Below are 26,333 nucleotides of genomic sequence, written 5' to 3'. Positions count from 1 at the left end.
TTTTCTTTCTTTTTTTTCCCTCACATGCCTCTGAAGTACAGTCATCTCTTGTTATCCAAAGCTTAAGTTTCCATGGACAACTGCCGACCACTAATTCAGGAGGCGATGAGAGGCAGCCTACCAGTACTCATTACTATTTTTCTTTATTTTCTTTAGTTAATTGATGAATAAAAATGTTTGCAATCATATACATGGTTTTGCTAGGCAACCTACCTGTGCTCATCACTATTTTTCTTTATTTTCTTTCAGTTAATCAATAAATAAAACATTTGCAACAAAGTACATCAGTTTTCTTAACTTCATCAGGGTTTTGGGAGCTCATGGGTGTTCTTAAGATGGAGCACTAATAGTTATCTGACCCCTGTGGATAACAAGATGATTTAACTGCAAAACTAGACAGCAACAATACTTATCCCTCAATCCACATCTCCTTCACCTTCCTATTAGTCACAGTGTCCATGTTTGTGTCTGTCAAGTGTCCAGCTGTCACACACACGGCTACACACATCCTCTCAGTAGCAGCCACTGTCTCCTTAGGTCTATGCTGTTTTTTTTTCTGTTTTATCATTGGCTGCACCATCTGGGAATGTTTACAAGTAACTTAGATATATTAAAGACTTCTTCTACCTATGTACAGTGAGGCTGGGGGCGTATGTGCAATGAGGAGGAGGAAAAGGAGAAAGAGGAACAGATTTAGTGAAATGATAGTAATAATAGACTGAAGGAAAAAAAACTCTGAATGTTGAAATTTGCTGGAATGAAAATATAAAATGAAATTTTATTGAAATGCAATAATGACAATATGAAAAGAAGGAAGGAGGGAATAGAAGGTAAAAATATATTATATATAAGAACAGAAAAAAAGGAAAGAGGAAACAAGAAGAAGAGAAAGAATCTTTGGCTAACCTAATACCCACATGAAACTTGGTGAATGAAGATGTAAAAGAAAAAAAAAAAAAAGCAATAACGAAAAAAAAAAAAATGAATGATAGTGTGCTCCTACAAAATATCATAGCTACCTTAAAAAAATAAATAAAAATGCTGATACACACACACACACACACACACACACACACACACACACACACACACACACACACACACACACACACACACACACACAGATGCACAGACGCAAAACACTAACAGACAAACGGCAAATAAATCACCTTCTCTCAGTCACGGTCCAACCCTGAACAGCCAAACACAACACAAAACGCGCCCAAACGCCGACCAAACCAAATGCCACAACACAAACGCATGGTAGTAAAAACAGCACCCTAGCGTTCCATAATACGAGTGTCCATCCACCTCAGCCGGGAAATAAATAAATGCTTGACGGACAAAGGAGTCACTTGGCAAAGCTGGAAGTGTGTGGGGGTTGCCAGATTCAAGATGTTTTTTATCACCATATCTAGTGCGTCTCGTGGGTCATTTTTGGGGGTATAGTGGTTGAAATTGCCTTAGAAATATCTATTAATAAAACATGTGCTTTTAGACCTCAGATATTTGAATTGTCATGGCATAGCTAATATAAGATGCAATACTTAACTTCCATTATATATGTAGGGCAATATTTGGGGGCATGTAAGTTATTTAAGCACCCCTAAAAAAAAAATTGAATAGAAGATGACTTTTCAAATAACTTTTCTCATATTGTTAGCACAATTTTGGGTCATATAAGTTATTTATATACCCCTAAAAACACCTCTAACACAAAATACACTTCTCAAAACAACTTTCACCATTTTTGGGGTCATAAAGTGATGGAAATACCCTTAAAAACACCACAAACACAAGTTACACTTCGTAAAACAACTTTCACCATATCTTTAGGGCAAATTTTGGGCCATGGAGTGACTGAAGTACCCTAAAAAAACAGCTGTAATATAAAATGCATTATTTACACAACTGTCACTGTACCCTTAGAGAGACTTAGGGCCAGAGAAGTTATTCAAATACCCCTAAAAACATCACTAACTTTCCAGACTCCCATAATATACTCACAGCATCTCAAGAGCATAAAACTCACATAAAAATAAATAAATAACCCCACAAACACATCTTCAACACAAAACACACTTTAGCAACTCAACCAAGACTCCCTGGACACTTCAACACACAAGAAGACCCAACAAACACACTCTTGATCGCCAAGGACACAGGGAACGCGAGGACACAAATCACCTTCCTGTGACTGAGAGATAGCATTGGTAGCAGTAATGGTAACAAAGGTCCTGGCAAGGGTTTAGACATACTGGTACATGTCGGACTGCGAGAGGAGAGGCTGTTTGTCTTCTGCGGATTCAGCCAAAGTGTAAACCCTCAGCCAGTCGGTTCTGTCGGGCTTGAGAAGGCCAAAGCACGTCCAATCGAGAAGGTCCTGAAGGTTACGCCACACGCCGCGGTGGAACGGTGACCGAACCTCACCCTTCTTCCCGACCTGAGGAGACAGACAGGCACTCACTCACTCACTCACTGGGATGGCCACTCATTCACTCACTCAGAAAGGAAGGAACGAAGGAAGGAAAGAAAGGGCATACACTCACTCACTCACTGGGAAGGCCTCTTACTCACTCACTCACTGGTGATGTTTGGCTTTTCTCACCTCACACACACACACACACACACTGCAGAAACTTCACCCCTCAAAACATGAAACAAGAACATATCAAATCTTTTCCTGTTCATCCCAATGGCTCCCTTAGTGCATCAGGATTAGCACAGTGCCCCTGATGAAAGACACTGGCTATGGCATCAAGGAACCGTTATCCTGAGCAGATACCCTTCCTAACCTCAAAAAACTGTTGAGGATTCCAACCCTGAGGAACCCTTGGCCTTCAGAACAAATCACCATTGAGCCCATCCCAATAGAGAAAACTAATGAAAAAATAAATAAACAAATGAAAATAAACTCACAATCAATTACACACGGGTGGTGGTTGTGGTGGTGATGGTGGTGAGGTGTAGTGGTGGTGTTGCAGAGTCAGGGTGTTGTGTCTTGGTAAATTTGGATGTACTTACACCCAAGCACTGTGAATAAAGGTGTGGGCTTGGTGTAGATATCTTGTGTGTGTGTGTGCGTGTGTGTGTATACCTTCTCCCATACAAATCCAGATAGAGAGAGAGAGAGAGAGAAATAAATAGATAGAGTAATAATCAGATACACGATAGATAGAAAGAATAAAAGAAAGACACACAGACAGACATACAGGTAAGAAAACAAACAGTCACTCACCTGGAAATGCTTATATCTGTAGCAGTTCATGCGCTCGTTAGTGGTCATGCCCAGGATCAAAACCTGTGGGGATAACGAAGGTTTGCACAGGTGAGTAACATAAGTGAGTAAAACAGGTAACAGTAAACATTCATCAGAGAAATAGGAACATAAAACCACAAGGGAAGCTGCAGGAAGCCATCAGGCCTACATGTGGCAGCTCACACACACACACACACACACACACACACACACACACACAAAGAAACTGTATATAAAAAGAGCTAAGGTGTGTGTGTGTGTGTGTATGCAAGGAACATTCACAGCTTGAAAGATAAAAATGACAAACTAACTTTGAAAACAGGGCACTACAAGCTTGATAAGAACACACACACACACACACACACACACACACACACACACCCACCTGGTACAGCTGACATCCAAGCAGTGTGGCAACCCAGGCAGCATGAAGCACAGCATTGGCAGCCACCCAGGCCACCCAAGGCTCACATGTACACACTGCCCCGAGACCTGTGGCAAAGGAAAGACATAAGAATATTAGAACATCCAATTCAGAGGCTGGAGGAAATACAGAGGCACAGAGAGAAAAGAAGAAGAGAGATAGAGGAAAGGTGATAGAAAACATTAGATTTACCTATACAAACACACAAGAACAGTGCTCTCAGGGGTTAACACACTTCAAAAACACAAGAAAATGCAGAAACAGGCAGAGAAAGGGAGAAAAAAGGGAGGAACTGAGGTAGAGAAATGGTAAAGGAACCCATCACACCTACCTAGACAAACCCAGAACCCTACCACACTCTACCGCACTCTACTGCACAATAACAAAACCATGAGGGCTTGACTTACTTGACCAGATACCTTGTTTAAGGAAAAAGACACTGCAGGCACCGTTCCAGAAGTAGAAGCAGCCCTGTACCATGAAGCAGCTCATTCCACACAGCATGATCAGGTAGCCAATGAAATACTTGAGGTTGTTGGCGCCTGAAGGAGGAACAGAAGAGGAGTGGTGGTGGTGGTGGTCGGGTTTGAAGGTTCTCTCTCTCTCTTTAGGCATTTTTTATCCAATCTCACTCACTCAGTCTTTCAGTCTCTCCCTTTAGTTATTTTTTATCTAGCCTTCCTTATACTCTCTCTCTCTCTCTCTCTCCTAAGCCACTTTCAAACCACCTTCCCTCACTCACTCATCCTCACCCATTTCTCCCTTTCCAGCACCCTTACCTATCGCCACCCAAACACCCCAACACTCCCAAAATCTTCCTCTCCCACTCTCCCAGCCTCCCCCAGTTCCTTCCTCCCATAAATCTCTCACTCTCTCATGCTCTCACTTACCTATGCAGTTTCCAACCCAGGGGCAGTGATGGTCAAATTTAGCAATACATCTATTACACACTGAACAATGCTTTGATCTGATTGGCCGGCGCACCAGGCAGGTCGAGCAGAACCACTGGGGGTCAAAGCCGTCCCTCTCTGCCAGCTCAATGATCGTCTGCAAGGTCAAAGGTCAAAGTTTATTAGTATTGGTAAGTTTAAAGGTTAAAAGAAGTTATTCATTTTTTTTTATGGTTCTAGTGATAGTTTTAGAGGTTCTAGTGGAAGTTATTGAGGTTTTCTAGTGTGTTTTCATGACTGCAGTGGTAGTTCAACTTACTAACTTAATCTAAAGCACATAATCCAACCTAACCTGACCCTAACTTGACTTGACCCAACCCAACTCAAGACTAACCAAACCTAAGCACACAACCCAACCTAACCTGACCCTAACTTAACCTAACCCGACTCAAGCAGCCCCTGACCTGGTACTTCTGGGCCTGGTCCGCGGTGATGACTCCTGGATCACCGCGCCACGCCCTCACAAAGTTGTACCACAGCAGCAGTGAGGAGAGGAAGAAGAGACCTGTGGTGCTTGGCCCAGCGTATTCATGGATGTACAGAACCCACGTCACGTAGCACCAGAACTGTCATGGGGGGAAACATTAGGTTAGGTTAGGCTTATCTATTTCTTCATCTATTTTATTTCATCTTTTTTATGCAAGGGCAACAAAAGACTGATAAAAAACAAAGGAAAAAGAAAGAAAAAAGTCAACTAAAGGTGCCATGTTCTAAAGCAGGTTAGGTGAGGTTAGTTAGACAATTAGTGGAAAAGGAAAGAAAAGTAGAGGCCTGTGGTGGTTGCAGATGTATAGAACCCACATCACATAGCACCAGAACTGTCATGGGGAGGGGGTAACATTAGGTTAGGTTAGGTCTATTTTATTTCAACAAATGACAGATGAAAAACAAAGAAAAAAGAAACGAACCTTGTCTAACATAAACTTAACCCAATCCTCTCTAAACTTAACCACACCAACCCCTTGCAAACAGACTGAAGTATCTTTAGAGGCCAGACAGATGGCTAAAGAAATCACAATAAAGAAAAAAACAAACTTAATCTAGCCTAACTGAATCCAATCCTCTCTAAACTTCACCTAACCTAACCTGACCCTTGCAGACAGTCTTGTGTACCTTGGTGGCTAGGTAGACAGCCATGGGCATGACAGTCATAAGCCGCTCGTCAAAGAGGATGCGCGACACGCCATAGATGATGATGTAGAGTGCTGTGAAGATGCCGATCTTGAGCACATACAGAAGGTTCAGCTGCAGGACTAGACCCACGGCATAGAACACCAGGAAGGGAGTCCCCATCATGGTCCAGTACCTCAGTGTCTGCACAGAGGAGGAAGTGAAAGTGGATATTAATATGAAAAGGTAAGAAGGCAAGTTTCAAGACACCTATCCTCTAATTTTGATCATCCTTTTGACCTTTCTCTAGGGATCAGCACCTCAGTGGGCCTTCATTGGTACCTCAGTGTCTGCTGGGAGGAGGAAGAGGTGATTCCATCGCTACTGATGATATGAAATGCTGCTTTTAATTTAGGTTATGAATGCATTAAGTTAAGTGAGGATAGGGTGAATATCTTGCTGTGTTTGGTGAGGTGTCGAGTCTGAGGTGTTACTGGGGTCATGTCTGTATGTTTCCTTGCTGTTTGAGTTCTGAATCTGGTTAGTGATTTAAAAAGGTAAGGCACTGCAGTTTTGTGGTCATATGGTACTGTCTCTCTCTCTCTCTCTCTCTCTCTCTCTCTCTCTCTCTCTCTCTCTCTGGCTGTTTTACTGTCTCACCTTGTCGTTGGAAATTCGGTAACAAATATTGCGCGAGGATTTCTGCATCTCCTGTATTTTCTCCAGCACCTTCTTGTCCAACCACTGTGTTTTCCTCTTCATGATGAGGCTGTAGGCTGACTCCCCCTGCACCAACAACACACAGATCAGTGCTTAGTCCACCAGTGAAGAGAAGTTATTTACACACACCTTATCTTAGCTGTAGTTTATCTATATCATCCTAAATGGTAATGGATAGATAGATTAATACCAATTACCCTACCACACCCTATCCACCACCTATCCTAACCCTCACCCTGGCACTGGCAACATGAAAAAGTAAAAGAAAATAAAGATGGATAAAACAGCCATTTCAACCCACCCTATCTTACTCTACTTCACCCGACCCTATCCACCAGTATCCACCCTCACCCTGGCGTTGGCAATATCCACATTGGCGCCGTGGTTGACCAATACACTGACAGCCATGTGGTTCTTGGCGATGACAGCCCAGTGCAGTGCCGTGTTGCCATGAAGCCGGTCTGCCATGGAGGTGCTGGCCCCGAACGTCAGCAGTAGTCGTGTTGGGTCCAGACTGTAAGGTTAGGTTAGGTTAAGTTAGGTTAGGGGTATGTTAGGTTAAGTTAGGTAAGAATATAAGAGAAGCTGTACAAAGTCATTAAGCCTTTTTGTTGTCCTTGGCCAGTCTTTCTTATATAAAAAAATCTATTTATCTATCTATCTACCTATCCCACACAGGCCATCCCAGCCATCACACTCACACATGCATCATTCACAATCATTCACATTCTTAGCTCTGTCAGTCTGGTGGAAAAGGACAGTCTTGTGAAATAACAAAGAAAAGACAAATCCTCATTCCACACCCACTCCACCTGCTCATCTACACCCCATGATCCACCTAATGACTCTAAACACTCCACACCACTTCTACCCACTCCTGAACACTCCATAACCCACCTTGTGACCACATCATCACTATAAGGAGATAAGAAGCTTGGAGTATAAAAAAAAAAACATTTATTTCACCATTTTTTAGGCACCATCAATCAGAACCTCACCTAAAAAAATGAAAAAAAGAAAAAAAAATCAAAATAACACTCCATCCACTTATCCCCCCTCCACAACGTACCTAGTGACTCTATAAGCACTCCACATCAAGGGGGTCATTCCGTTCTTGTCCATCAGGTTCACGTTCGCGCCGCGGGCCACCAGGTATGCCACGATGGCTGTGTGGCCAAACTGTGCTGCCAGGTGGATACAGGAGCACCCCTCACCATCACGCATGGCTGAGTCTGCGCCGTGCTTCATCAACAACACTACCATGCCCAGGTGTCCTTGTCTGGGGGGGTTAGGTTAGATTAGGGAGTGAGGGAGTGGAGGCCTGAAGGACAGAGATGGTAGATAGTGAGGATTAAGAAATGGGAGTGAGAAGAAATACGATTGAGAAGCGAAGAATTATGGAGATGATAGGAAATAGAGAATAGGATTAAGAATTGAGAATAACAAAGATGATAGGAGGAAGAGAGAAGAAGAAGAGAATTAAGGAGTGAAGATGAGAGAGAAGACAAAGAAGACAGGAATAAAAAAGAATAGAACTGAGAGAGAACAGAACTAAAAAGAAACAGAGAAAAAGAAATAGAAGAGGAGACAGCAATAAAAAAATGAACAGGAAATAAGGTAAACTGAGAGAACAGGACTAAAAAGGAACAGAGCGAAATAGAAAGAGAAGAGAAGACAGGAGTAAAAATTGAGCAGAAAATAAAGACAAAAAAAAAAAAAAATTACAAAACAAACAAACACAAGACAACACCACCACCAACACCACCACCACCACCACCACCATTACCTTGTGGCCCAGTGCATAGGTGTGGACATCAGCTCTCCACCCACGGCATCCACCACAGCTCCCTTAGAGATGTAATACCTGCCGGAAACACCACAGGTCTTACTTAGCAGATTATATAAACACACACATACACACACACACACACACACACACACACACACACACACACACACACACACACACACACACACACAGTAAAGCTTCAGAAACTACAAGCCGAGCCACCAACCTCACAATCTCTCTCCTGTTGTTGATGGCGGCCCAGTGTAGGAGGGTCACATTCTCCCCGTCCCTCTTGTTGATGTCGTACCCGCCCTCTATCAGCTCCTTGCACCTCTCAAACGCCCCGTACTGAGGGAGTAGTCAAATATAAAGTTTATCTATCTATCTGTCTCTATGCCTAGCCAGTAATCCCACGTGGGGCTGTCCAGACGAGGCAACACTCACACACACTCACGTACGCTATTCACACTCTTAGTTTCATTGGTCTCTGGTGGAAAGGAATAGTAGTAGTAGTAGTAGTAGTAGTAGTTTATCTGTTTTATGTATCTCTATATCAGGTTTTGCTTGAATAGTTCTTCTTTTTTAATTATTTCAACTTTGACATAACTGTTATCTCTCTCTATCTCTCTTTCTGCTATATTTAACTCTTGCTCTCTCATTCCCTCACTCACTGATTTTTTTCCTTTAAAGTAAGTTTTCTTTCTTAATTATTTCATCTTACATTACCTCTCTCTCTCTCTCTCTCTCTCTCTCTCTCTCACCTGTGTGGCCTTAACAATATCAAATGTGGAGAAGTCAGAGTCTGCCGTGCTGCGTGCTGTGGGCTCTGAGTTGTGGATGCTGCCCGCCTCCTCCTCGCCGCCTTCCGTCTCCCGCTCCACCCCGTACATGCCACTCGGATTGCACGCATCCTGCCGGGAGGAGGAACACGTGACAGAACAGAGAAACAAACTGTGCAGCCACCCCTCATTGTCCCCACAGCTCAGGCAACACACAGGAAAATGCATGGAAAATTAGCGTCCCCCCCTTAAGAACACCCCTCACCCACACACACCTTGTTCAAGTGAAGAAAACTGCATGTACATGATTACAAATGTTTAATTAAATCACCCCTATGTTAATGAAAGCACACAACTATAGGGTAAATAAAAATACATTACATTTTTTCACTGGGGGAGGTGGGGGGGTTGAGGATCTGATCTCGTTTTGCCGCAACAGAAGCATGCTGATACCTACAATGCAGCCCTCCTCTTAGGTTAGGTTAGATGAGGGGAGGAGGTTGTGGGGAGCATAGTCCTTCATTAGGTTAAGTTTGGGAGCCTATATTTTAGTCATATTTGTTCCCCCAAGCAAAAAAAAACCCCTGAAACTGGATTATTTTCCCGTAGACTTTCATTAAAGGCCAAATTTCACTCATTATTGCATTCCCTGCCTGAAGACCCCTCTCCCCCACCACGACGACAAAACACTACATAAGGAGATGCTACTGGAAAGTTTTACCTCAGTTTAAATGAATTCTTAAAGGACACATGTTCTTAGCAAGCCATGTTGTGGTGTCCAGCCTCCCCTGGCAGACACTCCTGCAGCCTGGGTTGTGCCGCGCCCCCACCGTGACCACCACTGGCTTAACACACCCCACGCCACAATCTTAACCCACCGTCACCCACATGAGCCTAACCTACCCTAACCTGAAGACAGCCTCGTGTCTTTAACAGTAAAACCTTAGCTTCGCCTGACAAAACCACGCCCAAAAAACTCCTAAACCACACACAATACAAAACACCCCCCAAAAAAAAACACCAACAAAACCCAAACAAACACCAAACATGATTTAACCAAGAGACACAAACCTTCCATCAACACACCCTCCTGTTCCTCTCCCTCTCACCTTCCCTCCCCCAGTACTCGGCGCAAAATGCCTGAAACACACTAAAGTTCTGCCAGGTGTATTAATTGGCGGGGCAGAACACCTGGGAGGGGCTCACCTGGCCCATCAACTCCACGGGGTTGCAGGAAGGGTCCACCTCGCCGGCCATGTTTGTTTTGACAGGCACAGCTGATCGTGTCGTCTGCTGCGTCTGTCTGTCTGTCTGTCTGTTTGAGTAGCGTGGTCTGTCTGTCTGTCTGTCTGTTTTATTTCGTTCTGCTTTGATTTACTTATTTATTTTCTTCCCTCTGCCTTAATTCCTTCATGTACTTCTGTGTGTGTGTGTGTGTGTGTGTGCGTGTTCTTGTACAGTCAATCTCGAAATGTCTTTTAAATGCCTTTTAGAAATTCATTTGTCATATTTATCCGTAAGGCTGTCAATGTTCCTTGCACACACACACCTTGAATGATCTGTCAGGAAAACTATATTAATTTTCCTCATATATTTTTTTTCTTCTTCTTTGTTGAATTTCTCCGTCTTCTTAGTGCTGGTTATCATCTCTCCTGTATAGTTCCTGGATTCTCTCGTAATACCTTAGCGGATTTATGACACATTATCTTCCTTTTCTACATCCGAACTGTCGGTAAAAACAAAACCCGTGATACCAATATTTTACTTTCCTTCTACGCATTTGTATATCACGATCATGTTAACTCCTCGTGTGTGTGTGCGCAGAGAGAGAGAGAGAGAGAGAGAGAGAGAGAGAGAGAGAGAGAGAGAGAGAGAGAGAGAGAGAGTATACGTAAAAAAAAAAATAAATAAATAAAACAAATAAATAAAATCAAGTATAACGATATGTAACAGCACACACACACACACACACACGAGGTCACGCACACGCACCATCACAAATACACCAACCCTCTCCCCCACTACACATTGTCACACACACACCTAGAGAGTCAGTAAGGCTTAGACCACCACAGAGAGAGGACACACGCCTCTATCTCTCTGCACACAGCCTTCGGTTCCTCCTCGCTACTGTGACTCAGGCAGGTGGATAAGGATAAGAGGGAGACAGAAAGAGTGAGAGAGACACACACATACATACTTTCATCAGTGACAAGAGAGAGAAGAGAGAGAAAGTTGCTACAGGTGAGTTAATTAAGAAAAGAAAGCTGATGTGTTCTTTTCTTTCAAACTTACGATAACTTACGATAAATTTAAGTTTGAGTGAGTGAGTGAGAAACGTGCATACATACATACGTACTTCTGTCACTTGAGAGAGAGAGAGAGAGAGAGAGAGAGAGAGAGAGAGAGAGAGAGAGTTGCCAGCCAGGTGTGAGTTAAGCTAGATTTTGAAGTTGGAAAGGAGAGAGAGAGAGAGAGAGAGAGAGAGAGAGAGAGAGAGAGAGAGAGAGAGAGAGAGAGAGAGAGAGAGAGAAAGTTGTCAGTCAGGTAAGTTAGTAAGGAAAGAAAGATGACCAGAGAGAGAGAGAGAGAGAGAGAGAGAGAGAGAGAGAGAGAGAGAGAGAGAGAGAGAGAGAGAGAGAGAGAGAAAGTTACCAGGTTAAGTTAGGTTACCCAGAGCAAGATTTAGTTAAACTTTCACTACAACCTGTCTCTCTCTCTCTCTCTCTCTCTCTCTCTCTCTCTCTCTCTCTCTTCCAAATACCCCACAAACATCAACAATTTATCACTATATCATGTAATCCTTATCCAGATTCAAATTACTATCGCTTTATCTTAAGTTTAAAGCTTACAAGAATACGTGTTTATTTTTTTTTCTTCCTAAACTTATCTGAAAACCTAACTTTGTCAAACTAACTACGCCTCTCTCTCTCTCTCTCTCTCTCTCTCTCTCTCTCTCTCTCTCTCTCTCTCTCTCTCTCTCTCTCTCTCTCTCTCTGTCCAAGTGGTATTTAGAATCGTGTAACCTTTCACCTGAATTGGCAAGATGACAAGTTATTTAAGGATGAAATGTGAGTGTTTTGGTATGAAGCATGAACAAGTAATAGTAGTAGTAGTAGTAGTAGTAGTAGTAGTAGTAGTAGTAGTAGTAGTAGTAGTGATAATAATATAAATCGATGCCATACGTCATTGTTACTCTCTCTCTCTCTCTCTCTTGTCTTTTAAACCGAGGACTGAAACTCGCTCTATGATAATGAGAGAGAGAGAGAGAGAGAGAGAGAGAGAGAGAGAGAGAGAGAGAGAGAGAGAGAGAGAGAGAGAGAAAGGGAGAGAGAGAAATAACCTTGAAAGAAAACGCAAGAGGTGCAAGCGAATGACCTTAGGCACAAGACCAACACCAACAACAATCTACAAAGTTGTTTTTGCTCGCCAGCGTATACACTCAACATCTTATCTAATCTTGCCTTATCTACACGAAAGAAATGAAAAATGTATCAAGCTACCTATTAACCGTAAGAGGACACTTGTATGATTAATTAATCGTGTGTGTGCGTATGTATGCGTGTACCAACAGTAGGAGGAGGAGGAGGAGGAGGAGAACATAACCGATAACTCCAAAATCACTTAATTCCTTGTATTTCAAAGACCACAGAGGGGATCAGCCAGGTTTTCATATTTTCTTAAAAAAAAAAAAAAAGTAGAATATCTGTTAATCTATGACCAGAATCATAAAGGCACTCTTGAAAACACTGCCAGCAATTTGTAACTTGAAGGGAAAAAGAACGAAAGAAGTTTTGAGAATGAATGCAGTTCTTGCCTTCTTTCCCTCCTTCCTTCCTTCCTTCCTTCCTTCCTTCCTTGGGTGAGTTGCGTAGCGTGAAAAAACTCCCAAGAATGTTATCCCCTCTTCTCTCTCTCTCTCTCTCTCTCTCTCTCTCTCTCTCTCTCTCTCTCTCAGGACAAAGACCCGAGTCGTACATGGCAAAATAAGAAGCACAGAGAACACTGCAATTATGCAAATATAATGACAGCAAAAGGAAAGTGATGCACGTTAGTATTGCTACTACTATTACTACTACTACTACTACTACTACTACTTTTCCTCCTCCTCCTCTTCTTTCATGACTCAGGTGATGGACTAATAAATACTCTATCTACCTACATCTTCGGTAGAAAACACCCATGAGAACCTTACAAATCATCTCTGTGGCCTTTGAAAACTTAGTAACAAAGTGATTTCAGACACTATCCCTGCGAGAGGACACAGGAAGAACAGTGACCGCGATGAGCGAGCTAGCGAAACCACTATAATCTCCGTTTCCTCCCATCCCTCATTATTTAACGCCTGAAATACACAAATGCATCGAAAAGAGAACATTCCTGAGAGAGAGAGAGAGGGAGAGAGAGAGAGAGAGAGAGAGAGAGAGAGAGAGAGAGAGAGAGAGAGAGAGAGAGAGAGAGAGTGAGTGAGAGTGAGGAAAACCTGTTTATTTTGGCCTTCCCGAAAGAACCGGTGTTTCGGAATCCACGTTAAACTGTAGGTGCCTCCACTTTACGGAGTACTGTCCCTGTCCATCCCTTAACCCTAGGAAGGTGTACATCCAAATTTTTACGATTCTGGTAAACGTGTGCCGGTTGGAATCACTATAGAAAAAAAGATATACATATAAAGACGTTTTATTGATGCTAAATGATAGTCAGGTACAAAAGTAAGTATTCCTTACTACTACTAGCGAGTTTTTTGTTGTAATAAAAAGAAATTGAAAATCTGAATTTGAGTCCACTGAAAAAAATAAATAATAATAATAATAAATAATAATAATAATAATAATAATAATAATAATAATAATAATAATAATTATTATTATTATTATTATTATTATTATTATTATTATTATTATTATTATTATTATCACCTCACTTCAGCCCATGGCCTCACCACTTCTTCCCTGGCCAGTGTACGCATAAAAGTGCGTTGCACTTTGATCCCTTGTAGCTGTTTACACAGAATGAAAGCATTGGTGACAACAATATTAAGGATTCCATAGAATAGACAGACTGGCCACCGTTGAGTTTTGCGGCCACGAGATGGAGGGGTTTAGGTTTAGGTTCGATCCCTCCCCCTCCCCCATTAAGCAAAAACAGAAAGAAGCATTTTTTTTTTTTTTTTAGTTTGTCTTCTTTCTTAATTAAAACAGTACCTGCTGATTTATCTTTTTTTTTTTTTGTATTGTTTAATTTATAGAAGCTGTAGATATGAGAGATAAACGCCCTAGCCTTGTATTATGAGAATGTCTGGTTAGCCTGTTGTATTATGGGCATATATATATATATATATATATATATATATATATATATATATATATATATATATATATATATATATATATATATATATATATATGCGCTTAGGATTCAGTTAGGCTTGTCATGTCCTTGTCTTCAACATACCAAACACCCCCCCTCTTTTTTTTTTCTCTCTCTCTCTCTTGTACTGCCAAATATCTTATAACTCCATAATTTCTTTACTATTCTTTCATTACCATCTAACCCCCTATCTTTTCTCCCCATTACAAAGAAAGGGTAAGAATGGCAGGACGAGAAGGAGAGAAGAGAAAATAAAAACACATGAAAACGAGGGAACGAACCTGCAAGAAGCCATCAGACCTATACGTGGAAGACCCTGAAAGCACGTGGCAGTCTTTCTGTCCCTCTAGACACGTAGCAGTCCATCAGTCCCTATAGACACGTAGCAGTCCCTATAAAAGATGGCATTCGTGGAGGACCCGGGAATGGAGGAGTTTATGGGGCTCGATCTGACGGAGCTCAAAGTAGACCAGGCGTACCTGAAGGTGAACTCAGCGTCCGAGGATAATTTGACACTGTACAGCCTCAGCCACGCCTGCTACGAGGTAAGAGAGAGAGAGAGAGAGAGTATTATGTTTTAAGTGCTTCTAGAGAGAGGGAGAGAGAGAGCGAGAGAGCGCTTCCTTATCTAATCGAATCCGAATGATGGATTTTTTTTTTATTAAAGTTCATGATTGAGTTTATTAAAAGTATATATACGTATCTGTTTACTTATTAATCTCTCTCTCTCTCTCTCAGTATCGAGAGAGAGAGAGAGAGAGAGAGAGAGAGAGAGAGAGAGAGAGAGAGAGAGAGAGAGAGGCGGGGGATAGGGGGGGGGGCACCCAGTCAGCCTTGAGGCAGCCCACCTGACCTAAGCTGACCCACAATAATATGAAAGTAAAAGGATGCAGGTCACACACACACACACACACACACACACACACACACACACACACACACTAACGTAACCTTGCATAGACTTTCCTTCACCTAATATTACCTCCTCAAAATAATAATAAATAAATAGATTGACAAATACGAATAAATAAATAGGTGTAGATGGAAATAGGAACAAGGACAACAAAAAATGAAATAAACTCGCTTGGAAGTTTCTAACACATTCCTACACACGAAATACGCAAAAACACCAACAAAACTCCCATAAACACTCATTGAAAACCCCTAATTACACTTAAAGTACCTAAAATATACATTTCTACACCCAAAACCCTAAAAAACACCCGAAAACATCCCTTAAACACCCCAAACACCCCAAAAACACATTTAAACACCCACAAAGGAAGAGAAAAGGAAAGAAATGGAAAGGAAAAATACAAAAAAAAAGGAAAAATATGAGAATTGACAGCTTTCATATCTTAACTCCGGTGTGCATGGAACAGCAAGCAAATAATAACAGTTATAAGGTGGGTAGGTATCCCCAGGTGTTCTCAAGGTTAGCAAGTCTGGTTCAGGTAAAAATAACGGTATATTTAATCTCCTGATGTTTTTTATTGAAAGTTTAAGTTTATTCAGCCATTTCCTATCGTATTTTGAGTTATAATAGGCTGTAGTGGTAGTTAATATGTTTTTCAAGGGTCTTTTCATGATTTTAGTTGTGGTTTAGCAAGAATTCTGTGGTATCTATGGAAAAACAGATATTTTATTGAGTTTATGTTATTTTCAAGCATTTCCTATCATATTTTAAGTTATAATAGGCTGTAATGGTAGTTAATATGTTCTTCAAGGATGTTTTTATGATTCCAGTCGTAGTTTAGGAAGAATTCTGTGGTATCTATGAAAAATATAGACATTTTATTGAAGGTTTATGTTATTTTCAAGCTTTCCCTATCTTATCTTGACTTGTAATACGCTGTAGTGGAAATTAATATGTTTTTCAAGGGAGTTTTCATTGTTTTACTTGTATTTTAGCAAGGATTAGAAAGACAGACTGATTATAGTGTGTTTATTAAAGTACAATTTATTTTCAGGCATTCCCTATCCTTATCTTGACTTAGAACAAACTGTAGTGGAAGTTAATAGGATTTCCAAGGATGTTTTCATCATCAAAAGGACTGTATATTAAACTTATCCTTACTTATTATTATATATATTTACCATGTTATTCTTTTATATATATATATATATATATATATATATATATATATATATATATATATATATATATATATATATATATATATATATATATATATATATATATTTTTTTTTTTTTTTTTTATGTAGGAGGGACACTGGTACAGTGTCCCTCTGCTGATGATACCAGCCAGTGCTGGTATCATCAGCGTAGGAATGGATAGAACAAGAAGTTTGGTTTAGGTCACTGATGAATAATAAGAGAGTGGGAGACAGGACAGAACCCTGAAGAACACCACTGTTAACAAATTTAGGAGAAGAACAGTGACCATCTATCACAGCAGCAATAGAACGGTCAGAAAGGAAACTTGAGATAAAGTTACAGAGAGAAGTCAAGAGGGGAGTTAGATCTTGAAAGATTTTAGCACTTTCTGTTAATGAAGGAGTTTTGGCTGTGTATTATCTTTACTCTCATCTGTTCCTCAGTTTATCTGGTAATTTTCTTCCTCTCTTCCTTACAAAAATATAAGGAAAAACAACAAAACCCTTGAAAATAATAGTGAAAAGGTTATCTCTCATTTACCCTTTAATCTTACCATCTCCCTCTCCCTCTCTCTCTCTCTTTCTCCCTCCTCCACAGTGCCCCTTTCAGCCCCTCCTGACAGTGAAAGGCAGCAGTGAAAACTCCACTGCCCTCTCCACCCACCACCCCTGGACCTTCCTGCTGTCTGACTCCACTGAGCTCTTCCTTCCATCTAATACGTGAGTCTGTCTGTGTGTGTGTGTGTGTGTGTGTGTGTTAATTTATGTGTCTTTGTTTATTTATCTCTCTATCTATTTGTCTACCTATCTGCCTATGTGTCTATGTATCTATCCATCAGTCTACCTATCTATCATCTATCTATCTATCTATCCATCTGTCAGTCAACTAGGAGGTATTAAAATTATTATAACTAAAGGGATTAATTATACAGAATGACTTGTAAATTAAATGTGTATATATTAGCAATGTTGTGTTGTGTTGTTACTAATGTGTTGTGTTGCAGGTCTGGTCTGTGCAGGATACATGGAGCCAACTTGGGGGAGTTTGGAGTGTATGTTCTGAACCTCACGGCTGATGGAAACTGCACCTTCGAGAATCCCAAGAGTCCTGTGTTTGAGTATGGGGGTGAGTGACTGTTTAACCTAACGTATCCTAACCTAACCTTACCTAACCTATCCTAACCTTACCTAACCTTACCTAAGCTAACCTAACTCAACCCCAAGAGTCCTATGTTTGAGTATGGTAGTAAGTAACTGTATAGAAGTATTGTTTATCTAACCTAATATTACCTTACCTAGCTTAATGTATCCTAACCTAACCTAAGAAGAAAGAATGATTTGTACTAATTCAACTTGTAATAATTCAACTCCTCTTCCTTCCAATAACTATCACGTACACTACCCTCAGTCCCTCAGTGTGTCTATAAGGCATCTAAGAGGAGAGCATGACCTTCACTACTACTAACTAATAACTTCTACTTTGTATGTAAGAGGATCACTGTCCGAGCACCAAAAATTTCAACTACTACTACTAACTTCTATTCACTTCCTTCCAGCCATTGTCATCTCCATCGCTGTGTACATTGGGGTGGCCATCCTGGGGGCTGGCCTTCTCTACCTATACCGCCGCCTCACCAGACACCTCGACAGCACTGAGGCCTCCGAGACACAGGTATGCATTGCCTGTATGGGGTGGGGTGGGGGTGTCACTCAAAAGCTTTTCCTCTCATCAGCTCCTCTCCTCTTACCGACTGTCTTGAGATGCTAATGATGCTAATGATAATAATAATGATAAACTATTCAGAATAACAGGAGTGCAAAAGAGAACAAAATAAAGTTAAATGAAATAGGTAATGGTGACAATAATAATAATAATAACATATAAGGGTCATATTCTGAAACATTTTTGCGCTTTACCTTCACTACACTCAAAAGGCTCTAATTGAAGTGACACAGGTTTTAAAGGTGTTTTTTTATGGTTCTAGTGACAGATTAACAAGATTTCTACATTATCATTTGGGAATTTCTACATTATCATTTGGGAAAACATTCTTGAGAACCTGGCTTATCTCTGTGGCCTTGCAAAATAGTGATGGTGAGAAAGCAAAGCATTTTCAAAGGTATTTTTATGCTTCTGTTAACAGATTAGCAAGATTTCTACATTATCAATAGGAAAAACACTTGTAAATCCTGCTAATCATCTCAATGGCCTTGGGAAACAGTCATAGTGAGAGAGAAGAGTGTTTCAGAATACAAGATAAATGACACAGGTTTTCAAGGGTGTTTCTGTGGTTGTAGTGATAGATTAACAAGATTTCTACATTATCAACAGCAGAAACACTCTTGAGAACCCTGCTAATCATCTCTATGGCCTTGGGAAACAGTCACAGTGAGAGAGAAGAGTGTTTCAGAATAAAATCAAGCCACACAGGAGCACAAGGGCACACGTGTAACAATGAGTCATCCGTAGGTCCAGGGACTGCAGCTGGCATCCACCCCTGAGGCAGGAGCACTCCCTGGCACTGCCAAGGCACCCGCCAAGCCCCCGGCCAAACCTAGACTGAAATCCCTCGACACATTTAGAGGGTAAGAATAGCCGTCACACACACACACACACACACACGCACACACACATATAGGAGGAGGCAGTAGACACCTGCCGAAACGATAATTACTCCCAGTGAGGTGTGCAGCACTGTTCAGGGGGTGCTGTGAACTTATCATTAAACCCAGCAGTGACCTCACTGAACGTTTCCCTTTGTGTCTCACAACACAAGGGGGCAGTCACAGCCTGCCCTCTAAAGACAAAGCTCTTCCTCCACACAAAACTACAAACACCTAATAACACACACACCCTTCACTCATCATGGCGACTCCTACACCAGCCTCGGAGTCCCCATCTGGGGAGGGGACCATAAATGTCCCCAGGTCGGACTGCCTTTCTGTCAATGACCCTAAGTGTCTTGACACCCCCCTCAACTTTTTCTTCATTAACTTCTGCAACATTCGCATTTCTAAGATCTAATTTTCAACCTGTAGAACACCACCTCTCCTCTTCTAAACCTCATCTTCTTTTCCTCACTGAAACTCAGGTGTCTGAGGCAACTGACAGTAGCCCCTTTTCCAGGTTTCTATCCTTCTCTCTGTAACTTCATCTCAAGTTTCCTTTCTGACCGTTCTATTGCGGCTGTGGTAGACGGTCACTATTCTTCTCCTAAATCTATTAACAGTGGTGTTCCTCAGGGTTCTGTCCTGTCACCCACTCTCTTCTTATTATCCATTAATGATCTTCTAAACCAAACTTCTTGTCCTATCCACTCCTACGCTGATGATACCACCCTGCACTTTTCCACGTCTTTTCATAGACGTCCAACCCTTCAGGAGGTAAACATATCACGCAGGGAAGCCACAGAACGCTTGACTTCTGATCTTTCTAAAATTTCTGATTGGGGCAGAGCAAACTTGGTATTGTTCAATGCCTCAAAAACTCAGTTCCTCCATCTATCAACTCGACACAACCTTCCAGACAACTATCCCCTCTTCTTCAATGACACTCAACAGTCCCCCTCTTCTACACTGAACATCCTCGGTGCTAACTCTGTACAAGGGCCTTATCCGTCCATGTATGGAGTATGCTTCACATGTCTGGGGGGGTTCCACTCATACTGCTCTTCTAGACAGGGTGGAATCAAAAGCTTTTCATCTCATCAACTCCTCTCCTCTAACTGACTGTCTTCAGCCTCTCTCTCACCACTGCAATGTTGCATCTCTAGCTGTCTTCTACCACTATTTTCATGCTAACTGCTCTTCTGATCTTGCTAACTGCATGCCTCCCCTCCTTCCGCGGCCTTGCTGCACAAGACTTTCTTCTTTCTCTCACCCCTGTTCTGTCCACCTCTCTAATGCAAGAGTTAACCAGTATTCTCAATCATTCATCCCTTTCTCTGGTAAACTCTGGAACTCCCTGCCTGCTTCTGTATTTCCACCTTCCTATGACTTGAATTCCTTCAAGAGGGAGGTTTCAAGACACTTATTCATCAATTTCTGACCACTGCTTTGACCCTTTTATGGGACTGGCATTTCAGTGGGCATTTTTTTTATTAGATTTTTGTTGCCCTTGGCCAGTGTCCTTCCTACATAAAAAAAAAAAAAAAAAAAAAAAAACACACACACACACACACACACACACACACACACACACACACACCAATCCTGTGAAAATAGAAAGACATTTACTTAGTATTCTTGTAACCGAAAGAGAGAGAGAGAGAGAGAGAGAGAGAGAGAGAGAGAGAGAGAGAGAGAGAGAGAGAGAGAGAGAGAGAGAGACCCACAAAACTTATGAAAACTGTAAACATAAACAATTTCTCCCATACCAGACACCCTTGACACCACCAACACCTCAGTCAGCAACAAGTAACACCAAACCACACAACACACACAGAAACACACCCTAAACAACACTAACGATTTAATTGGCAGGATCAGCATCGTCATCATGATCTTCGTCAACTATGGCGCTGGCAGTTACTGGTTCCTGGAGCACGCAACCTGGCATGGACTCCAGCTGGCTGACCTTGTGTTCCCCTGGTGAGCCTCCATGACCTCTGCCTGGGTCGTTTTGTGATTGTGCATATTTTGGGACCTTTTTCTTCCTCCTCTGTGTTTCAATTGTGTCTTCTTATCCTTTCTCTTTAATTCTCTGTTTATTTTCTTTTTCCTTCCTCTTGTTTTTCTAAGTGTCTGTTCCTTTTCTTCTGTCTCTTCTATCTCTTGTTTTCTTATCTTTCTCTATTTTTGTCTTTTCTTCCTTCTCTGGTTTCTCTTATCTTTCTCTTGTCCTTTTCTTCTTCTTGTCCTTCTGTCTGTTCATCTTTTCCTCTATTTATTGCTTCTTTTGTGTTTCCTTCTCTTTCTTCTCTATCTTTCTTCCTTCTCTCATTTCTATCTTTGTCTCTCCTTATTCTTCTAATTCCTTACTTGCTCTTTCTTGTTTTTCCTTCTTTTGCCTTTCATCTTCTTATTCTAACTTTAATTCTTCTTGTTTTGTGTATCTATTAATCTATCAATCTGTGTATCTATATATTGATTTATATATCTATCTGTCTGTCTGTGTGTCCAGGTTCATGTGGATTATGGGCGTGTGCATCCCAATGGGCCTCTCATCAGCTCTCCGTCGCAACACTCCACGTCACAAGATTCTCCTCCGCATCACCAAGGTTTGTCCTAATTCATGCCCACCCTTCCATATACATTCATTCATCTATACATGTCCCTTCCTTCATGTGTCTCACCTTCCCATGCATTCATTCATCTATACATGTCCCTTCCTTCATGTGTCTCACCTTCCCTTGCATTCATTCATCTATACATGTGCCTTCACTCAAAATATTCATCCTCTATTCTGTTCTTTTATCCCTCTGACTCATAATGTCTTCACTTTCTGTTTCTTGTATTACTAACACTGTCCTCCACCACCAGCATTCCCTCAAACCACTCTTCTTTTGCATCGTTCTCAATTCAAAACAGTTTCTATTCTGTTCATGTATCTTACAACCTTGATACACTCTAATAATACCTTTCCTTTCCTCGACACTCCTAATTTTCCTTTCTGTTATCTGATGCACTCTGATACTTTCTCTCCTATCCCAAACACTACCATGCACCATCAAACTTCTGCCCAAAACAGTCTCTTTTGTTCTCTATCTTTCATCTGGTACTTTCATAACACTTTCTACTTTCTCTCATACACCTAGTACTGTTTTCCATCCCAAGCATTCCCTCAAACTATTCCTCTTTTGCATAATTTTTGACTTTAAGCATTCCTATCACTGATCCAAAACATTCGACTTCCACCCTGCTGTTCTTTCTCTCATCTCTGCCTTTTATCCCCAGCGTTCCCTCAAGCTGTTCTTCCTGGGCATCATTCTCAACTCCCTGGGCGGCTGGAACAACCTAGCCACCTACAGAGTCCCTGGCGTCCTGCAGCGTTTTGCCATCTGCTACCTGGTCACTTCCTCTGTCGCCCTCGCCTTCACACCCGCCCAGCCTAAGCAGTACCAGGTCGGTGGCAGGTGTCAAGTCATGTCAGTCATTTTTCGTTGTTCTTCCAGATTATTTAAGTAATTTCTCGCTTGTTTTCCTCCTTTTTTTGTGTAAGAGGGAGTATTGACTGGCTAGGAGGAAAAAAAAGGGGTAGGTATATAGATCCTTTCATTTCCAGGGTGTTTGGGTGATATAGAAGGTTCCTCTCTCACTGCCCTTCATGGCAGGGTGATTGTATGTGTGTATGTGTGTTTGCATGTCTCCAGTACCTCTCTCACATGTTTGTGTTGACAGACTGACATCGGGATTGCCCTGAGTGACATCCTGCACCTCCTCCCTCAATGGGGTGTTCACCTTGCCCTCCTTGCTGTCCACACACTCATCACCTTCCTCCTGCCTGTGCCCGGGTGCCCTACGTGAGTGTGTGTGTGTGTGTGTGTGCTGGGTGTGTGTGCTGGATAAGTGTGTGCTAGGTAAGTGTGTGTCCTGCCCTGCCCAGTGTGTGTGGTGCCCTGTCTAAGTGTGTGTATACTGGGTAAGTGTGTGTCCTCCCCTGCCCAGTGTGTGTGGTGCCTTGCATATGTGTGTGTGTGTGTATGTGTGTGTGTGTATTGTCCTTTATGTAAGAACAGTTCTGGCCAAGGGTGACCAAAAAGAATGCAAACAAAATTGAAAAAAGCCCCACTGAGTTTCATTACGACTGAGGAGATGCCAAGGGAGTCAGTAGCAGAAGAGAAAACAGTGAGGTCACAAATTTCAACTCCCAAAAAACAAGGAAATGATAAATTTTCACTAAGAAAAAAAAGAAAAATCATAAATTTCCACTGAAAAACCAAGGAACAAAATTTTGAGTCTTAGCCACAATACCACCACCACCACCACCACCACCACATTAAGGCAATGATACACAGTGCAAGCCTCTCCCACAGGGGCTACCAGGGACCAGGGGGTGTGGCCTTGTTCCAGAATGACACCCCTTCCCCTCACTGCATTGGGGGTGCCGCAGGGGAGGTGGACCGCTGGCTGCTGACCACCAACCATATCTACCAGAATCCGACCGCCAAGTTTGTGTACACCTCGGCTGCTTTTGACCCAGAGGGAGTGTTGGGTGAGTGTTGAGTGAGTGTTGAGTGAGTGTTAGGGTCCTCACCACCAACCACATCTACCCCACACCAAAGTTCACAGTAGCTCAGGCCATGTACATCACATCTAGACACACACACACACACACACACACAGACAAGTAAAAAATACAACATCCAACTTGATAATGAATGAACTAACTTCTCACACCACCACAGGCTCACTCACCTCCATCTTCCAAGTGTTCCTGGGGCTGCAGGCTGGTGTCACCCTGCAGTTTCACAAGTCCCACAAGAGTCGGCTGGTGCGGTGGTTGATATGGGGCACAGCGCTGGGGGCCCTCGGTGCTGGCCTCTGTGGCGCCTCAATGAACGATGGTGTTATTCCTGTCAACAAGAACTTATGGTGAGTCCATCTGTATGTGTATGTGTGGGAAGAGGTTACTTACACTCATTAGGATGACACAACTCTTTAATCTGTACCAGCCAGAGTTATCTGAGAGTCACTGAATAGCTGTATATGTCATAACTTGATATATCTTTGTGTACAGGTCCTTATCTTATGTTTCTCTTCCCTCTTTAGTCAAAAACCTATTGAGAATGACCCTGCCCTCTCATCTATACCAGCCAGGATCATGTGAAGGGTCTGAGAGTGACTGAATGGCTGTATATCTGTCATAACTTGATACATCTTTATGTTTCCCTTCCCCCCTTTCATCAAAAATCTACTTAGAATAACCCTGCTCTCTCATCTGTACCAACCAGGGTCATGTGAAGGGTCTGAGAGGTGCTGAGTGGCTTTATATCTACCTTGATTTGTCTGTGTTTGCAGGTCAATGTCTTATGTGTTCGTGACATCCTGCTTTGCCTTTTTCCTGCTGTCCTTCTGCTACGTGCTGGTGGACATCATTGGTGCCTGGTCTGGCACGCCCTTCTTCCAGGCCGGTGAGTGATGCTAGGCCACCAACTTAGGGCTCTCATTCTTAAGTCTCTCACTGCAATAAGCAAGAATTCACACCATTAAAAGTACTGCAGGAACTCTTTGCAAACACCTACAAGAAAGAGGAATACATTAAAAGATTAGATTTTCCAGTGTATAGCCAGTGGAATCTTTAGTGGTGGCTGTAGAAGAAATGAAATATTCCAGCATGGTTTGGTATTAAGGAACCCTGTGTCAGATAGCAGTGGAAGGCTTAATGCTTCGTCATCTTGCCTCAGTTATCTTAAGAACATAAGAACGTGAGAAGCTGCAGGAAGACATCAGACCTACATGTGGCAGTCCTTGTGCATCAGTAAACATAGCTAGAGAAATTGCTTAGTGTTTGTGGAATCAAGGAGAGACTGTAAAGCTAATCAAACCTAACCAAACCAAATTAAACCAAATATAGTGAGAGAAATAGAGGAAAGAAGGAAATGCAGACACATTTAGCATTTATAGAGTCAAGAAGGTAATATAAACCTAAGCTACCCTAACCTAACCTGTGTCTGTGCCGGCAGGAATGAACAGCATCTTCTTGTACGTGGGGCACAACGTCACCTATAACATGTTCCCGTGGCACTACCAGGTGGGCCTCATGAACACCCACCTCAGCCTGCTGGTGGAGACACTCTGGGGCACCACTCTCTGGGTCATCACAGGCCTCTACCTCCACCACAAAGGGAAGTTCTACACTGTGTAAGCCTGGCAAACTTATCCAGGAGAACTTTGTGTCTTGCATCAAGGGGAACTAGTGAGAATCTTTTCAGTTTTGGGTGCTGCGTGATTTCGTTCTTCACTGTAACACGTATTCAGTTATCTGTGACTGGGCTGTACCCCTGCCACAAGGAAAAATGCTACACTGTGTAAATCTGGCAAACTTAACCAAAACTGTGTCACAAATTGAAGGGAACTGGAGAGAATGCTATCATATTTTAGTCTTGTGTGTGGTGTCATTCTTCATTCCCAGATAGACTCAATATCTGTGACTGACTTCACCAGGAGAACATTGTCTTGCATTGAGGTGAACTGTGCAACAAATTGAGGTGAACTGGAGAGAATGCTGTTATAATGATTTGAGTCTTGTGTTGTGATAATCCTTCATTCCCAGTTAGGTTGAGTTACAAGTGTCTGGGGCTGCACCTCCCCACACCTTCATGAGAACACTGTCTTGCATTGAGGTGAACTGGAGGTACTGCTGTCATAATTATTTGAGTCTTGTCTGTTATGATAATCCTTCATTCCCTGGTAGGTTCAATTATCAGTGTCTGGGGCTGCTTCTCCCCACACCTTCAAGAGAACAGTGTCTTGCATTGAGGTGAACTGGAGAGAATGTTGAATTTTAAGCCTTTCAGTCTACAGGTTGTCATGGAACTTAGTGTCTTCATAATCTTTAAACATATCAGCATCCTGTCTTGAATACTTCCACCAGGCTGCAGTGGAAGTTGCATTCCAACCCTACATAGGTAATAATATAGGTTCTTGTGGGTGTGTCTCCCACTGACAGAGTACAGTTTTGTTCAGCTATTAATGGAATCATGAAGACACCCCTAAAAACCCCAGTAACTTCCACCTTGCTTGTCAAAGAAGCCAAATGCTTTTTATATTAGCACTACTCTTGTTGTTTTTACTTTTTATTAAAGATTTAGCTCTCTCATTTACTGATGTGATGTAATGAGTGCACCAGTGATTTTATAAATGTGTAGAAATACAA

At 42.0% G+C, this 26,333-nt stretch overlaps 2 protein-coding genes and 1 long non-coding RNA gene across 11 annotated transcripts in view; 1 reads left to right on the top strand and 2 right to left on the bottom strand.

Moving 5' to 3' along the window:
* On the bottom strand, positions 1 to 18,185 carry LOC135093393 (palmitoyltransferase ZDHHC17-like). Of its 4 annotated transcripts, none has more exons than XM_063992649.1 (14): positions 18,053 to 18,185; positions 9,014 to 9,163; positions 8,479 to 8,600; positions 8,250 to 8,327; positions 7,533 to 7,742; positions 6,815 to 6,977; positions 6,404 to 6,529; positions 5,747 to 5,947; positions 5,038 to 5,199; positions 4,574 to 4,730; positions 4,091 to 4,225; positions 3,645 to 3,751; positions 3,239 to 3,301; positions 1 to 2,443 (listed from the first exon to the last, which is right to left on the bottom strand). In XM_063992649.1, the coding sequence occupies exons 2-14, from the start codon at positions 9,140 to 9,142 to the stop codon at positions 2,249 to 2,251; spliced, it is 1,848 nt and encodes a 615-aa protein (XP_063848719.1). In that variant the 5' UTR covers positions 9,143 to 9,163; positions 18,053 to 18,185; the 3' UTR covers positions 1 to 2,248. The 4 variants fall into 4 exon arrangements, with proteins under 4 accessions (XP_063848719.1, XP_063848718.1, XP_063848717.1 ...); XM_063992648.1 differs by lacking the exon at positions 18,053 to 18,185 and adding an exon at positions 10,238 to 10,450 and having other exon boundaries at positions 1 to 580; XM_063992647.1 differs by lacking the exon at positions 18,053 to 18,185 and adding an exon at positions 10,238 to 10,438.
* LOC135093394 (heparan-alpha-glucosaminide N-acetyltransferase-like) lies at positions 11,054 to 26,333 on the top strand. 5 transcript variants are annotated; one of them, XR_010263336.1, is made up of 15 exons: positions 11,073 to 11,275; positions 14,610 to 14,943; positions 17,115 to 17,236; positions 17,521 to 17,642; positions 18,073 to 18,188; positions 18,987 to 19,102; positions 20,999 to 21,106; positions 21,639 to 21,735; positions 22,412 to 22,579; positions 22,856 to 22,977; positions 23,491 to 23,669; positions 23,863 to 24,049; positions 24,476 to 24,588; positions 25,141 to 25,665; positions 25,801 to 26,333. XR_010263336.1 is itself a non-coding variant. In XM_063992654.1 (14 exons), exons 2-14 carry the CDS (start codon positions 14,800 to 14,802, stop codon positions 25,320 to 25,322), a joined length of 1,776 nt encoding a protein of 591 aa, XP_063848724.1. In that variant the 5' UTR covers positions 11,054 to 11,172; positions 14,610 to 14,799; the 3' UTR covers positions 25,323 to 26,333. The 5 variants fall into 5 exon arrangements, 4 of the variants coding, with proteins under 4 accessions (XP_063848724.1, XP_063848723.1, XP_063848722.1 ...); XM_063992654.1 differs by having other exon boundaries at positions 11,054 to 11,172; positions 25,141 to 26,333; XM_063992653.1 differs by having other exon boundaries at positions 14,614 to 14,943; positions 25,141 to 26,333.
* Positions 24,501 to 26,333, bottom strand: part of LOC135093397 (uncharacterized) — a 28,047-nt gene continuing 26,214 nt past the window's right edge. For both annotated transcript variants that reach the window (XR_010263337.1, XR_010263338.1), the window contains exon 3: positions 24,501 to 24,638. This is a non-coding gene — a long non-coding RNA (uncharacterized LOC135093397). The remainder of the gene's footprint in view (positions 24,639 to 26,333) is intronic.

The sequence above is a fragment of the Scylla paramamosain genome, chromosome 43 (assembly GCF_035594125.1).
Source record: "Scylla paramamosain isolate STU-SP2022 chromosome 43, ASM3559412v1, whole genome shotgun sequence".
Classification (NCBI taxonomy): domain Eukaryota; kingdom Metazoa; phylum Arthropoda; class Malacostraca; order Decapoda; family Portunidae; genus Scylla; species Scylla paramamosain.
The sequence above is the reverse complement of the archived record's forward strand: the minus strand, read 5'-3'. Positions and strand labels throughout refer to the sequence as shown.

What these genes read in the sequence shown, in the direction of transcription:
- LOC135093393 (XM_063992647.1), bottom strand. Translation starts at nt 10,288, where the DNA reads ATGGCCGGCGAGGTGGACCCTTCCTGCAACCCCGTGGAGTTGATGGGC. An exon ending in TGGATATTGCCAACGCCAGG is followed by an intron (nt 6,530 to 6,814) that starts GTGAGGGTGGAT and finishes TTGTTGGTGCAG; the next exon opens with GGGGAGTCAGCCTACAGCCT. An exon ending in ACAGATATAAGCATTTCCAG is followed by an intron (nt 2,444 to 3,238) that starts GTGAGTGACTGT and finishes CTGTCTCCTCAG; the next exon opens with GTCGGGAAGAAGGGTGAGGT.
- LOC135093394 (XM_063992654.1), top strand. Translation starts at nt 14,800, where the DNA reads ATGGCATTCGTGGAGGACCCGGGAATGGAGGAGTTTATGGGGCTCGAT. An exon ending in CTCTTCCTTCCATCTAATAC is followed by an intron (nt 17,237 to 17,520) that starts GTGAGTCTGTCT and finishes GTTGTGTTGCAG; the next exon opens with GTCTGGTCTGTGCAGGATAC. An exon ending in CCTGTGCCCGGGTGCCCTAC is followed by an intron (nt 22,978 to 23,490) that starts GTGAGTGTGTGT and finishes CCTCTCCCACAG; the next exon opens with GGGCTACCAGGGACCAGGGG.